This window comes from Chanodichthys erythropterus, chromosome 12 (assembly GCF_024489055.1).
Source record: "Chanodichthys erythropterus isolate Z2021 chromosome 12, ASM2448905v1, whole genome shotgun sequence".
Taxonomy (NCBI): domain Eukaryota; kingdom Metazoa; phylum Chordata; class Actinopteri; order Cypriniformes; family Xenocyprididae; genus Chanodichthys; species Chanodichthys erythropterus.
The window spans coordinates 53,111,249-53,127,932 of record NC_090232.1 but is presented as its reverse complement, the minus strand read 5'-3'; the positions used below and the strand labels follow the sequence as shown (position 1 = coordinate 53,127,932).

The following is a 16,684-nucleotide window of genomic DNA, read 5'->3' as shown; positions in this document are numbered from 1 at the left end:
AGGGCAGACCACAAAACATTGCAATCAAACATCGCAAACAAAAGGCAACAAAAAAGTGTTAAATAAGTATTGCAAATTGTGATAGCATTTAACCCTTTAACCCTCAGAGGTCTGAGGATTTTTGGGCCCTGGAGAAGTTTTGACATGCCCTGACATTTGTGCTTTTTTCAGTTGTTCATAAACATATTAATGGGAAAAGTGTCATTACACTGTATTCAGCACAAACTAGGCTACAATAATATGTAAGGAACATGTATGTACATGTTTGTGTTTTTGAAGGAATAATGTTTATGTGTGGTTATTGAAAAAACAAAAAACTTAAGTCACTGAAATAAGGCCAAAAAAATAATATTAAATCTGTGTTCACAAGGATTCTGGGTATTGAGATTGTAGACTAGAGTTTTTGCTTCAAAATGATATAAAAATTATGCTGCCTACTCCTTCATGTAAAACAATAGAGAGGTTTAAATTTTGTAAGACACTTTTTGTCAAGAAACACAGTATGCGTGGAGGCGTGAATGATCATGAATAATGGATGATTCTCACCTGAGAATACAAAAGAATCACATAATGACCTGTAATGACTTGCATAATAATGAGCTCTTTCAGTCAGGTAGGCTGTGAAAAAACCCTCTGTTGATCATATCTCAAGCTCATCATATGGTGTATATCAAACAAACAGAAAAACAGCAATACTGTGAAATATTATTACAATTTAAAATAATGGTATTCTATTATATTCTTTAAAATAGAATGTATTTCTGTGATGCAAAGAGTCTGAACAATTATGTTACCTCTGTGGCATTTCATATAGGATTTTAGCTTAAAAGCATGCACATTTGGAGAAATATTGATGGATTGTCATATGTTTATGTCAATTTTCTATACAGAAGAGTAATATTTAGTCAATATATTTATTGCCATTACTGTGAGCGCTGGATACTGTGTTTTCAATTCATACTTGCAGCCGGAGGGCGCTCTGTACACCTTTAGTCCACAAATTCATCTAAAGAAGAATAGGTCATGTGACAATCCAGGAACTGAACTAACAGAGGCCAGAGATCGCTAACTATGGCTATTCAAAACACTTTTCAAGACAATAATACACGATTGAGACGATGAATGCATGCATTGACAGTAATTGCGTCTGAATAGCGCTGGCTCTGTGGGCGTGGCCGCATTAGCGGATAATGAGCTGAATCACGGACTTCTGACATGGCTCTTTTTTCATACAGATTACATCAACACAGAAGGTTTGTTTTCAATTTGACTTACACGATTTAAAACCTGACATTTCAAAGTTTTTTTAGACACAAGTCTAATATTTTTGTGATTAGTATTCACTAAGTTACAGTTCATTTTCTGAGAACTATCAGATTGGACTTTGTTCAGAGGGAGATGAGAGATCACGCTTCAGGTTAGTTTTCTTTATTTTACAAAAAGCACAACATTTTGTTTTTACTCTGAGTGTACACAAATAAAAGTAGATATTCCACAGATTAAAATGGTGTATAGCTCTTAATTGTATGTGCAACATTGACAGAGTATTTTGAGTCTCTTTCACACTGGTAAGAAAAAAACCGGTGGTATCGCTGGCGATACCCTCAGACCTCAGAGTGTTAATACTAGGCTCTCTCGAATCCTAGTAGGACTTTAAAAATATAGTTTTACACCCTCAAAATTTTACTGTTCAATGTTTTTTCTTATGTGAGATTTGTGGATTCTGCAGATAAAGCCAGTTAAAAAAGTAATGATACCATAAAAAATAATTCACTAGCAATTTCCTAACAAAAGATCCCTCTTAGGTGACCTCAATCACAAACAGACATATGAGTTATAACTGCTAAACATACTTGATTATCTGCAGTGAGTAGTTTGGATCATTGAGTTTGTGGTTGAGCAGCTGGACTCCTGATTGCCCTGGTTGATTGTAGCTCAGATCCAGCTCTCTCAGGTGTGAGGGGTTTGAACTCAGAGCTGAAGACAAATAACCACAGCCTTCCTCTGTCACCATACAGCCTGACAACCTACAGAGGAACATACACAGTCAGATCATCTACAGACACACATCACCATTATGACCGGCTAACCGTACATTATCCCTTATATATTCTTAAATACCACAGTATCTCCAGCTGACATTTTGGACTCTTCAGTCCATCAGAGAGCAGCTTCACTCCTGAATCCTGCAGATCATTGTTACTCAGATCCAGCTCTCTCAGGGCAGAGTGTGAGGATTGAAGAGCTGATGCCACAATTTCACATGACTGACCAGTGAGATTACAGCCAGCAAGACTTAAATAGAGAAAAACACATTAAAATTAAATTCTTCACTTCATTCTTCAACTGTATTCCCATAATATCTTATTTTTTTTGTAAACAACATTCAAAATAAATGATTGTCACAAGACATTAAGACATGATTTAACACTCACAAGGCTTTTGTGCAGTTGATCACAGCTGGTATCAGTCTTCTTCTACCCTCATCTGATATGTTGTATTTCTTGAAGTCCAGTTCATCTAGCACTTCCTCTGACATCTGAAGCATGTAGGTGATTGTTGAGCAGTGAGCAGGAGAGAGTTTCTTCTCTGAGTGTTTGTCTGATTTCACAAACTCCTGAATCTCTCTAGACAGAGTCTGATCTTTCACTTCCAGCAGACAGAGGAACAGATTGATGGATCTTTCAATGGAGAGTCCATGTCCATCTTTGATCTTCTCTTTAATGTACTGTGTGGTTCTCCTGATGCTCTCTGAGCTGTTCTCTGTGTGTGTCAGTAGATCCTGTAAGAGTCTCTGATTGGACTCCAGTGAGACTCCCAGCAGGAACCGCAGGAACAGATCCAGGTGTCCATTCTCACTCTTAAGAGCTTTATCTGTTGCATCCCTATGCAGATTATGCATCACATCACAAAACTGTAATATGTCAAAATGTTTGATAACATAATGATAAAATGCATAGAAAGCAGCAAGAAACTCCTGAATGCTCAAATGAATGAAACTGTATATTTTCCTCTGATGAATCACAGATTCCTCCTTAAAGATTTCAGTGCAAATCCCAGAATACACTGAGGCATCAGTGACATCTATGCCGCTCTCTCTCAGGTCCTCCTCATAGAACATCACATTGCCCTTCATCAGCTGTTTGAAAGCCACTTCAGCAAGTTTCACAATCACTTCTCTGTTGGACTGCAGGAGTTTCTCTGGATCTCTCTCTCCACACTTCTGATTCCTCGTGTTGATCTGAGTCAGCAGGAAATGGATGTACATTTCAGTCAGAGTTTGAGGGATTTCTGCACTCATATCTTCTTTCAGGAGCTTTTGAAGCACAGTGGATGAGATCCAGCAGAAGACGGGTATGTGGCACATGATGTGGAGGCTTCTTGCTCTTCTGATGTGTGAGATGATTCTGCTGGCTTGATGCTCGTCACTGATTCTCTTCCTGAAATATTCCTCCTTCTGAGGATCATTGAATCCCTGAATTTCTGTCAGACGGTTGATGTATTTGTAGGGGATCTGATTGGCTGCTGCTGGTCTGGAGGTGATCCAGATGTGAGCAGAGGGAAGCAGCTCTCCTTTCATGAGGTTTGACATCAACACACCCACTGATGAGGTCTCAGTCACATCAGAAACTTTCTGAGGATCTGAAAGCATCAGTGTCATTTTGCTTTCATCCAGACCATCAAAGATAAACACAACTTTACTCTCCTCATAAATCTTTGAGTCCAGATCTTGAAGTTCAGGATGAAAGTCCAGCAGAAGACTGTGAAGACTGTACCGATGATCTCGGATCAAGTTCATCTCTCGAAATGGAAGCACAAACATGAAGTCTACGTCCTGATTGGCTTTTCCCTCGGCCCATTCCAGAATGAACTTCTGCACAGAGATGGTTTTTCCAATTCCAGCGATGCCTTTAGTAAGAACAGTCTTGATTTGGTCTTTCTCCTCCCATCCTGATGCAGGCAATGCTTTAAAGATGTCATTGCAGTTGATTGGAGTGTCTTGTGAGTGTTGTGTTCTGGCTGTTTTCTCCATCTGTAAAACCTCATGTTCTTCATTCACTCCTTCTCTCTCTCCCTCTATGATGTAGAGCTGTGTGTAGATCCTGTTCAGGAGGGTTTCATTCTCTTGGAGTTTGGTTCCCTCAAATAATCTCTCATACTTGTTCTTCATGCTGGTTTTGTGCTGGTCTTTGACTCTCTGCAAGTCTCCAGTCTCCAGTGTGTGTTTCTGCAGGACTGCTTCAGTTTTTTTCTGCCTGATATGGATCTGATAGTAGGATGAAGTGGATGGCACAGATCTGATCACAACATACAGAAGACACAACATCAACAAAATTTATGCATGAAAATGTTCACACAGCATTATAATCTAAACATATTAAATGTACTTTCAACCTAAATTTTCAAATCTCAAAACAGTGCCAATTCATCCTACAAAGTGTGCAAGGTTTGAGATGAGAATATTATAGCCCCATTTCCACCGCAGGAACTTTCCCCAGGAACTTTGGGCTGGTACTTGGTGAGTTTTGACCACAGGAACCAGGGTCTAAATAAAGTTATGGGTAAAAATTCTCCCCTCAAATGTCCCTGCTCTCGAGGTAGTACTTTTTCAACTTTTGCTGGTGGGACTTGGGTGCTGAACATGCTGATTGCTTGAGTTCACGCAGCATTTTGATTGGTTGTCTCCACGCAGCATTTTATTTCAGGGGGAGTTCCTGAGAAAAAAGTTCCTGGGACAAATGTTACGGGTAATTTTGGTGAAAACAAGGCTTATGTCACTGATATTGAATATTAAGGCCAGAAAGATAATATTTAGTACCAAAGGCTGGTACTCTGCACTGCTGATTGGAACCTGAATGGAAAGTCTCAACTATGGCATTTATGTTTATGAATGATAATAACTGTTGCAAGATTACTTAAAGGGGACATCGGATGCAAAATTCATTTTTACATGGTTTTGACATAAATGTGTGTTGGCAGTGTGTCTACACAACCACCCTATAATGATAAAAATCCACCCTGTTTTTTTTTTGTTTAATCTCCACAAATCATAAGCACTTTGTCAGATCAAGCCGTTCACAGATTCTTGGCAAAGTGATGTAAATTTGCACAGGTCCCTCCCACGACTGTTGACGGACACTGACGTTTTAGCATAGACCCACCCTGAGTGAGCTGTAAATAGTCCACCATTGTTTCGACGCCGCACAGGTGTAGACAATAATGTCTCCAAAGCAAATGAGGCATTTTGTTATTGGATATAACTATGAACATAGCAGTCGTCCTTTACTCTGGACATCTGAGCCGCTGAGAAAGCAGTGGATTAATTTTGTTTTTGAAGGGAATGCACCCCAGATCTATATGCATTTATGTCTGCGCTAAAAAGTTTATGTTTTGCTAAAAGGTTCCTGAAGGATGGATCAGTACCTCTAGAAGACGTGAGTAACGTTATAGTTTTTTTTATGAATCTTTACAAATCGGCTTTCCTAATAATGTGCTAGTTAGCAAGTTCCATGACGAATGCAGCTAAAGTTAAAGGCCAGTTCACACTGCACAGATAAACACCAACAAACACGTCTGTTGGAGTTTGTTGGATCAGGATACAGCCTCCAAAATGAGACGCAACTAGTGTGATACCCCTGTCGGCGTCTGGACCGGGGAATGTCTAAGCAGTGTGGTATGATTGGTGGATCTTTACAAAGTGTTTGTCATGCAACATGTCTAATCACGTAAGTATAGTATTTATTTGGATGTTTACATTTGATTCTGAATGAGTTTGATGGTGCTCCGTGGCTAAAGCTAACATTACACACTGTTGGAGAGATTTATAAAGAATGAAGTTGTGTTTATGAATTATACAGACTGCAAGTGTTTAATAATGAAAATAACGATGGCTCTTGTCTCTGTGAATACAGTAATAAACGATGATAACTTTAACCACATTTAACAGTACATTAGCAACATGCTAACGAAACATTTAGAAAGACAATTTACAAATATCACTAAAAATATCATGTTATCATGGATCATGTCAGTTATTATTGCCCCATCTGCCATTTTTTGCTATTGTCCTTGCTTGCTTACCTAGTCTGATGATTCAGCTGTGCACATCCAGACGTCCTGCCCTTGTCTAATGCCTTGAACATGAGCTGACATATGCAAATATTGGGGGCGTGCATATTAATGATCCCGACTGTTACGTAACAATCGGTATTATGTTGAGATTTGCTTGTTCTTCGGAGGTCTTTTAAACAAATGAGATTTACATAAGAAGGAGGAAACAATAGTGTTTAAGACTCACTGTATGTCATTTCCATGTACTGAACTCTTGTTATTCAACTATGCCAAGGTAAATTCAGTTTTTCATTTGATGGCACCTTTAAGGTGATTGTCTTATTACAAACTGTGTACATTTTATGTAAAGATAACATGGTAACACTACAATGAGGTTTATGAAGATAATAAAAGAAATTAAATGCATTTTAATAATTTTTCAGCATTTATAACTGCATAAATAAGAATGGTGAGTTCAATGCAATACCTGCCAAATAGTGTTTACAGCCCACCCACGGAAGACAGGGGTGAGGTGAACAGTAGCTCATTATCATTTAAAGGGACATGCGCCGAAACGGCTCGCTGTGAACAGAGCTGTTTTTGACAAGGTAAAAAGGGTGTTTTTTCACACAACAATTAAGAAATTTTAATCAAAGTATGTTATAGACTTTTCATGAAGACCCTAAAGAATCATACTAACTTGTGGAAAATTGTCATCCGATGTCCCCTTTAAAACAGAAAAAAAATAGGCAAATAGAAATAGGTCTAAAGTTTTTTATGTCCTCTGGAGCTAAGTTAGGTATCTTTAAAAGTGGTCACAATGGCATGCTTAAAATCTAGAGGGCATGTGTCCTTAGTCAGGCACTTGTTAATAAAATACAGTAAGCTGGGTGATAGACAGTCAGAGATTTGCTTGAAAAAAAAAAAAGACTGGGAATAACATCATTAGGGCAAAAAGTAGATTTTATTTGTTGTATAAATATCTTTTAGAGCTGATGAGGTTGTTGGTTTTAAAGGTGCCCTAGAACGTTGATGTAATATAAGTCTAAGGTGTCCCCTGAATGTGTCTGTGAAGTTTCAGCTCAAAATACCCCATAGATTTTTTTTAATTAATTTTTTTAACTGCCTATTTTGGGGCATCATTAAATATGCACCGATTTAGGCTGCGGCCCCTTTAAATCTCACGCTCCCTGGCCCACCCCCACCCCCCACTCAACAAAGTTCACACAGCTAATATAACCCTCAAATGGATCTTTACAAAATGTTCGTCATGCATGCTGCATGCATGCGTCGGATCATGTGAGTATAGTATTTATTTGGATGTTTACGTTTGATTCTGAATGAGTTTGATAGTGCTCCGTGGCTAAAGCTAACATTACACACTGTTGGAGAGATTTATAAAGAATGAAGTTGTGTTTATCAATTATACAGACTGCAAGTGTTTAAAAATGAAAATAGCAACGATTCTATGCAGTAATAAACGATGGTAACTTTAACCACATTTAACAGTACATTAGCAACATGCTAACGAAACATTTAGAAAGACAATTTACAAATATCACTAAAAATATCATGATATCATTGATCATGTCAGTTATTATTGCTCCATCTGCCATTTTTCGCTGTTGTCCTTGCTTGCTTACCTAGTCTGATGATTCAACTGTGCAGCTCCAGACGTTAATACTGGCTTGTCTAATGCCTTGAACATGGGCTGGCATATGCAAAAGTTGGGGGCGTACATATTAATGATCCTGACTGTTACGTAACAGTCTGTGTTATGTTGAGATTCGCCTGTTCTTCAGAGGTCTTTTAAACAAATGAGATTTACATAAGAAGGAGGAAGCAATGGAGTTTGAAACTCAATGAATGTCTTTTCCATGTACTGAACTCTTGTTATTCAACTATACCAAGGTAAATTCAATTTTTGATTCTAGGGCACCTTTAACTCCCTACACATAGAATGGAGACAGGAAGATCAGATGGATCATATTCATTTCAATAATCTGGGAGCACTGATCAGTGATCTGGATAAAAATAAAAATGAGTGTGATTGGTAAAATGGTCTCAGTCTCACAGTAGTAATTTACATTATAATAAAGGTTTAAAACTTAGGAGAATTCTGCTCTTCTGTTGAGGGGTTTGTCTGCCTCAAGGTCTCTGGTAAGAAAAAATTCCTGCCCCAAAACAAGTCTGAGCCTTGGGTAATGGGATCCTGCCCAATCAAAATTCTGCAACTCAGATTTAAATATTTCTTTGCTCTGGGTATTTAAAGGAAACTGGCAAGATATTTATTGGGTTTATAGAAATGTATAAAAAACACAGCACAGTGTTGTGTGAGTCTGCACACAGAAACACTCACACACAGTAAAATCCACAGAGTTAAATCAACTCTGCTCAGATAACATTTGGTCCCTCTCTGAATAGTGTTAAAATAACACTGAAGCAGAGTTAAAGTTAATGAGATAATTAAGCTATTAATTCAGGGATGATTGAACATTAATGATGAACACCTGCTGTTAACAAGCAGAATCACTGAAGAAAAGAGAAACACAAGAACTACAAGTGACTTCAGCCAAAACCATTTAATTGAAATCAACTGAAGGTAAAAGACATTAAATCTCTCAAGATCTGAGTAAAAATCTGATTTACTTATTACTAACCATATTGACTTTAGTTCTGTCACATGTCTAAATCATTTCTTATTGAGAATTAACAGAGGTTTAAATGTTGGTGTTTTATTGGTCAGTAAATTATGCCACCATCGTGGTGGTCAGGGTTTGTTTCAGTTGGGCTCTTGACCTTTTTATGTTTTTAAAATAATTTGTGTTTGAGCAATTGCAATAGTGTTTCACATCAAACACTTGTGCATTGCCGAATCAAAAGACTAAAGGAGCAGATCCTTTCTATGTTAGATTTTTCTCTGCAACAATGCATATTTTGTTGTGAAGTCAGTGCTTAGCTGATATAGTCATTGTGAGATGGCCTGATTATATCCAAAGCAACTGATCATATGTTTAGTCATTTGTACATTTTGTTTTTGCATTAACAACCCTGTGAAACTACAGCATGAGGAGAAAGTGCTGCAGCAAACAGATATACTGTTTAATTTTAAAACTATGCAGTGCATAAAAAAAATTGAACTACTGCATCACTTAGACACACACAGACATCAAGAATCAGCATATGAATCTCAACAATGGTGATAAAAATAAGATGCTTCATGCTACAATGCATGCTGGGTATCACCATAGGACAAAACTCCCATCATGCACTGCAGTATGAATAATTATGGTCACCACTGTTGAGGATTGTATGCTATATTTTCTTGTATAAGCCTGAGCTATAATAGCTGCTCATTTTTAGCACTGACGTATTACGGTGGCATTTGTTTAATGGAATTTTGTTTTTTGATAGCTGAATCTCAGTCAAGAAATCAAAAAGAACAAGACCTCTTTGTGATGCTTATTTGAAATGGCTTTCAAGCTGCAAATGTATGTGGGCCTGCTCCTTTAGTCTTTTGATTCAGCAATGCACAAGTGTTTGTTGTGAAACACTATTGCAATTGCTCAAACACAAATTATTGTAAAAACATAAAAAGGTCAAGAGCCCAACTAAAACAAACCCTGACCACCACGATGGTGGCATAATTTATTGACCAATAAAACACCAACATTTAAACCTCTGTTAATTCTCAATAAGAAATGATTTAGACATGTGACAGAAATAAAGTCAATATGGTTAGTAATAAGTAAATCAGATCTTTTACTCGGATCTTGAGAGATTTAATGTCTTTTACCTTCAGTTGATTTCAATTAAATGGTTTTGGCTGAAGTCACTTGTAGTTCTTGTGTTTCTCTTTTCTTCAGTGATTCTGCTTGTTAACAGCAGGTGTTCATCATTAATCTTCAATCATCCCTGAATTAATAGCTTAATTATCTCATTAACTTTAACTCTGCTTCAGTGTTATTTTAACACTATTCAGAGAGGGACCAAATGTTATCTGAGCAGAGTTGATTTAACTCTGTGGATTTTACTGTGCATGCTGCTATCAGGTACACATATGTCACTCTTAGATTCATCTTTGAGTAATTGATTTTGTGTATTTCACATTTTTGAATTGGTTTTATATTGTTTGATTGTGTAATTCAACTAATCTAACCACTATCCTTACAATTTAATTATTTTTCTAACTTATTGAAATTCTTACTTAATGCTTACACATTGAATAATTTAACTAGATGCACATTCATTGTAATGCCAAATGAGGACAGGCTACCACAGCTCTGAATCTGGTTCCTCTCAATGCTTTTTTCCTCCACTACCTAAACAATTTAAGCCTCAAGGCATTTTTTTTTGTTGTTATTTCCATTATAAGTGGACTACTCTAAATACAGGTGTAACAAGAACAAGGCCTAAATATTTTGAGCTTGTGCATTTTCAACCACTTTTAGAGGTAGCCGAAAATGCATTTGTCCAGATCACTTTCACATTATAGATGCTCATGTGGTCAAATGCGTTCGAACAGCCACAACAGACCACCCTAGACAGACAGGTGTCTGCTGCTTTCCATCAACACCTTTCACATTCATATGTAAGTTGTGTGAGCTTATTTCATCAATTAGATTAGAAGATCTGAAAAAGCCCACATGTAGACATACACAAAACTTCATGCAGCATATCTTTCTAACAACAGCACAAGAAGCAAACACTGATGTCATATTAGTGTGCAGTGACCTTTAATCCTCCCACTAGGTGTAAACAGGAATGTTTCTCTCTCGTCTACTTGTGATCCAGTCGACCAATATAAATCTTGATACCAAATATAAACAGGCTCTTACAGAGTTTTTTCTTTGCCACAATTACCTATGGCTGTTCACTGGAGACATTATGCATTTCTCATTTCCAGTCCTTGGCACCCACCTCCTAGAATGTTTCAGATTTCACCATTTTATGGTTTAGGCTCCAGATTTAACACACTATCAAGCTGATGAGCTGAATCAGGTGTTTTAATTTGTGAGTCATCTAAAACATTCTGGGAGGTGGGACGAGGACTGGAGTGAAGATACACAGCATTAAGGCGTTACATAAATCATAACCTTGTGTGAGGCTTCTTTAAAACAATATGTATTGTTTATTGAAAATAACTATATTCATAACTATATATATAATTTTGGTCTTAACTTTTTGTCTATCCATCTGTTTTCCCAACGTGTTGCTCTGGGTAGCTTTAATGCACTGCAAATTCATTTGAAAGCATCTGCCAAATGCAAACATGGGTATCTTACTGTACCTGGGGTCAGAGGTCACGTCTCCATCACTGAAAATAATGGGGTTGTGCATGGACTGATCACTCTTCATTGACACGCAGCTGAATCCTGCACCATAGTCTTCTTTCTCCTTCCTGTCCTCCTCTATCTCCTCACAGTGATGCATTTTGGATGTGTGTTCCCCAACTCTTTCTCCTGTTTAAGACATGTATCTGCTAATTACCTTCAAAATGACAATAAAAACAAATTTACAGTAACACTGGAAACAATCATGTTTCATCTCTCAGATTCATGGAGTAAAACAGTACTTTTTAAGCTCCATTGCTCTTCAAAATCTGTAACATCCAGACTTACACTACTAGTTTCTAAGGTCAAACACCTGCTTGCAGATTAAACTAATAGGCTTTTTAATTATCTAGCGTTAGCGTCAGTTCTGGCAGGTCACGTCAGTCAAGCTTGCATCAGCTGACTCCCAGGTGACTTGCGTCTACCTGTAGGAATACGATGCCTATCACAGCATCTATATATAAGCTCCTCAGTATTATCAGCAGCTATTGCATTTCTCAGGAGCAAATTATATGGCGAATTCGACAGGCAAACAGCATCATCTCACTAGGAATTGTGCAATCGGGAATTTAGCGAGAGGGATCCGTGGATTTCACCTCTCATACACACGAATTCGCCGCATTGATCATAAGCCGACTGATTGGAAATGACTGAGTTAACGTTAGCATTGCTTCTTGCATGGCTGCAATTAGACATGGACTCGCAGTGCAGATGGATCTGTACTCCCCGCATGAAGAAGCGTTTCAAGAGAAGATCAAACATCCACTTCGGCTATTTTCACTCAACTTCATCTCTGAATGTTTCCACGAAGCTAAGCTAAGTTCCTTTTAATGCTCATTGTTTTAAAGCTAACTCATGCTGTTGCTAAAGCTATCAGTGTTGCTTAGGCTTCTAGTCCTTCTCAGTAAAATTGTTTTTGCAAAGCTTTTGCGATTGTATTTGGCGATGTGCGTTACTTATCTGTTGTCGTGGCAACCGGCTCGATCGCTGTGCACGCTTATCGGGTCGCTTTCGTTTGTATAGCAACATACACACTGGTCGGATCGCCTGTGTTTAGCGCTATACATCGCAGATTCAAGCAGCTTTGCAGTAGAGACAGAAAACAATTATTCATGGTGCAAACAGATTTTCTGCTGTGGCGCAGCACATAGTAAACATCGTTTTTCTCAAAGCTATAGTGCATTGGAAACGCTCGTTCTTAAAGGTTTAGTTGCTTTTGGAACAAGCCGTTCTTAAAGTTACATTGCTATTGAAAATGCTCCTTCTTAAAGCTATAGTTGCTATTTAGAACAAGCTGTTCTTAAGGCTATCTAGCTGCTATGGAAGGCAAAAATAGAAAAAAAAAAAAAAAAAATTTGCTTGTTACTGAAGCTCTAGTGTCATTGCTGCATACTATAAGCACATACTGTGAGGTTTCTATTCAACCCTAACAACATCGAACTTGATCCCGCAGGAGTGTGAAATCATGGGAGTCATCATCTTCACTTCCACAGCTGAAGGAATCAGCCCGACTGGAGCAGAAATTGTTCATGATGAGGAAGCACTGTATTTCGTGCCTAGCTGCATGCTGCATCTAACTCAAAGCTATTGCTGCGGGTGTATGCTTCCCCGACCAGACTACCATAGTTTGATACTAGTCTGTGATTTACAACATGCTTGTTGTATCAGTTTGCTGCCGCTAGGGGTGTAAGCTTCCCCCAATAGGAGAAAGAAATTAATAATAAATAAATATGTATTAGGCAATGGGTGTATGCTTCCCCGACTAGATTGCCGATAATGGTGTAAGCTTCCCCCATTATATATAATATATAAAATCGCTAACTAAATGCGCTACAACATGCTTGTTGTATCATTTGCTGCCGCTACGGGTGTAAGCTTCCCCCATTTATTAATAAAAACACAACACTAGCCTAGGCTCATTCCTCATTCAGGTAACTGCATTTTAAAGAAACATGCATTCAGATTTTCGCACTCAGTTTGTGTTGGGGGATTTCGGCATATGGTTTGTTTTGGGGGTTTACTGCTGCTCTCCCTGCTCTTATTCATGCTAGGCTGCATGGAGGCACAGGGAGTTCTTGCCCAGAACAGAACCATACCGCCAATACAAACTCTATGCATTATCTATCATATTTGACGATAGTGGTCCTGACAGAAATCTAGCGTAGCATCAGTTCTGGCAGGTCACGTCAGTCAAGCTTGCATCAGCTGACTCCCAGGTGACTTGCGTCTACCTGTAGGAATACGATGCCTATCACAGCATCTATATATAAGCTCCTCAGTATTATCAGCAGCTATTGCATTCTCAGGAGCAAATTACCCTCCTCCATCCCCAGCTCCTCCTCTCTTCAGTCAGGATGGTCTTATTATTTCCCTAATCAGACTAATTCTCGAAATATGTGTTCGTTAAATTATGACATTCAATGATATCTGCATATGTTGGTCCTGTTCTGTTTACCCTAGGGGGTTTACTGCTGCTCTCCCTGCTCTTATTCATGCTAGGCTGCATGGAGGCGCAGGGAGTTCTTTCCCAGAACAGAACCATACCGCCAATACAAACTCTATGCATTATCTATCATATTTGACGATAGTGGTCCTGACAGAAATTACTGTAAACATTGGAAGCTTGCATCATATTTTTTGCTTCTGCACTTGCACTTCAGTGTGTTTCTCAATCAGAAGACTACATTCAGGTAAAGCCGTCTCAATTTTAAGGATTCTTGGAAGAAAGCTTTCGTTTTGCGTCCATCATTCCTGTTAAATCCTTTGCGTCCTCCAATCACCTACAATCCTTTGCACAGATTCCAATTCACAAAAAAGAATTAACGGCAAATGGATCAGCACTGAGCTCACCTGAGTTCATGAGATGTAAGACAAAAAATATGTTTTCAAAGATAAAGGCATCATTATGATTTGCATTACAAAAAAGTTTTCTTAGATGTTTTTGTTTTATTGTGAATCAATTACATAATGTTAAACTTCCATTATGCAAACTACTGGGAGACCACAGTATATTTATTCACTGTACTGTACTAACAGAAAGTCCGATAATATGAATATTTTTATTGTTAAGTATTTTTCCAAAAGTTATTTTAAATAGTACAAGTTCAAAGATTTATAAAAAAAGAATTCTACAGTAAAAAGTGCTTAAAATTTGTATTTCGTTAGAAGATTAACTCTACTATAATGTGGTAATGTCCACTTTAACGCAACCTCTGGGGCCACCCCTAACAATAACCAACTGCAGAACCGCAGAACCATATGTCATGACAGTCTGAGGACGACAGCGCCAGACTAACAGCCTGAGGGTGGTAGTGGGCGGAGTAACAGTCTCACGCCGGATGTGGGCGGAGTTAGCGACAAACAAACAATGGCGGAAGAAGAGAACACAGTCAAAAGTTTCTTTGTGTTGTGTTTTTAATTGATCACATTTATTTGTTGTGTATTTAATCGATCATTAACATTTAACATGACTCAAATATTTTGTAAATGGGCTTCAAAGTCACTTTATCGCGTCTTTTGATATTTTACAAATCGCCTCACGTTGCTTGCGCCCAGGTGAAAAAGTACTATAGTAATTTATAGTAAATGCTATAGTGTTTTTGAACCATACTATACTATATAGTTGCTGTGATAATATAACAACTATAGTAATATAAACAAATTACCCAATATTGTACTAAGTTTTCTACAACTTTAGGGTATATTATACTACAATACACTACAGTTTACTGTAATAAAAACTAAAGTATACTAAAGTATTTATAACAGTTTATCAGTTCACTATAGTTAATACTACAGTATGCTGTGGCATTCATTACAAAGTGTTGTAAATACTATAATACAGTATACTACAATTTACTATAGTATGGTTCAAAAACGCTATAGTATTTACTATAGTATTTTTTTTTTTACCTGGGTGGTTACATATTCATGGTTTGTGATTTTACTTTGTTGTTGGTGCTGTATTTTATTTCATTGGTTACATTTTACAATACTAACCAATGTTTTTGTAGATTGTGCAATGCAGTAAGTAGTAATTTTGACTTTAGAACAACGAAACTTGTCTCTTTTATACAATTTTTATGGTTATATATTTACATTTTTCTGTTTTGATTTTGCAATGCAGTAAATTGACAAGCAGAATCACCTCAGGACAGTGGAAGCTGATCAAAAACAAGGTTAGTTTCATAAGACTTTCATAAACACATAAGCTACAGATGGTGTGTTGTTATACAAACCCGATTCCAAAAAAGTTGGGACACTGTACAAATTGTGAATAAAAACAGAATGCAATGATGTGGAAGTTTCAAATTTCAATATTTTATTCAGAACACAACATAGATGGCATATCAAATGTTTAAACTGAGAAAATGTATAATTTTAAGGGAAAAATAAGTTGATTTTAAATTTCATGGCATCAACACATCTCAAAAAAGTTGGGACAAGGCCATGTTTACCACTGTGTGGCATCCCCTCTTCTTTTTATCACAGTCTGCAAACGTCTGGGGACTGAGGAGACAAGTTGCTCAAGTTTAGGAATAGGAATGTTGTCCCATTCTTGTCTAATACAGGCCTCTAGTTGCTCAACTGTCTTAGGTCTTCTTTGTCGCATCTTCCTCTTTATGATGCACCAAATGTTTTCTATGGGTGAAAGATCTGGACTGCAGGCTGGCCATTTCAGTACCCGGATCCTTCTTCTACGCAGCCATGCAGTATGTGGTCTGGCATTGTCATGTTGGAAAATGCAAGGTCTTCCCTGAAAGAGACGACGTCTGGATGGGAGCATATGTTGTTCTAGAACTTGGATATACCTTTCAGCATTGATGGTGCCTTTCCAGATATGTAAGCTGCCCATGCCACACGCACTCATGCAACCCCATACCATCAGAGATGCAGGCTTCTGAACTGAGCGCTGATAACAACTTGGGTTGTCCTTGTCCACTTTAGTTCGGATGACATGGCGTCCCAGTTTTCCAAAAAGAACTTCAAATTTTGATTCGTCTGACCTCAGAACAGTTTTCCACTTTGCCACAGTCCATTTTAAATGAGCCTTGGCCCAGAGAAAATGCCTGTGCTTCTGAATCATGTTTAGATATGGCTTCTTTTTTGACCTATAGAGTTTTAGCCGGCAACGGCGAATGGCACGGTGGATTGTGATCACCGATCACGTTTTCTGGAAGTATTCCTGAGCCCATGTTGTGATTTCCATTACAGTAGCATTCCTGTATGTGATGTAGTGGCGTCTAAGGGCCCGAAGATCACGGGCATCCAGTATGGTTTTCTGGCCTTGACCCTTACGC

General features: G+C 38.0%; 1 protein-coding gene across 5 annotated transcripts in view; it reads right to left on the bottom strand.

Moving 5' to 3' along the window:
- Window positions 1-16,684, bottom strand: part of LOC137031827 (NLR family CARD domain-containing protein 3-like) — a 35,859-nt gene that overhangs the window by 12,533 nt on the left and 6,642 nt on the right. For 3 of the 5 annotated variants that reach the window (XM_067403117.1, XM_067403121.1, XM_067403119.1), the window contains exons 2-5: window positions 11,342-11,513; window positions 2,436-4,298; window positions 2,122-2,295; window positions 1,854-2,027 (exon numbers count right to left, since the gene is read on the bottom strand). In XM_067403117.1, coding sequence (XP_067259218.1) covers window positions 1,854-2,027; window positions 2,122-2,295; window positions 2,436-4,298; window positions 11,342-11,484 — 2,354 coding nt within the window. In that variant the 5' untranslated portion in view covers window positions 11,485-11,513. Of the gene's footprint in view, window positions 1-1,853; window positions 2,028-2,121; window positions 2,296-2,435; window positions 4,299-6,081; window positions 6,528-11,341; window positions 11,542-16,684 lie in introns of those variants that run through there. The other 2 variants (XM_067403118.1, XM_067403120.1) reach the window with 2 other exon arrangements.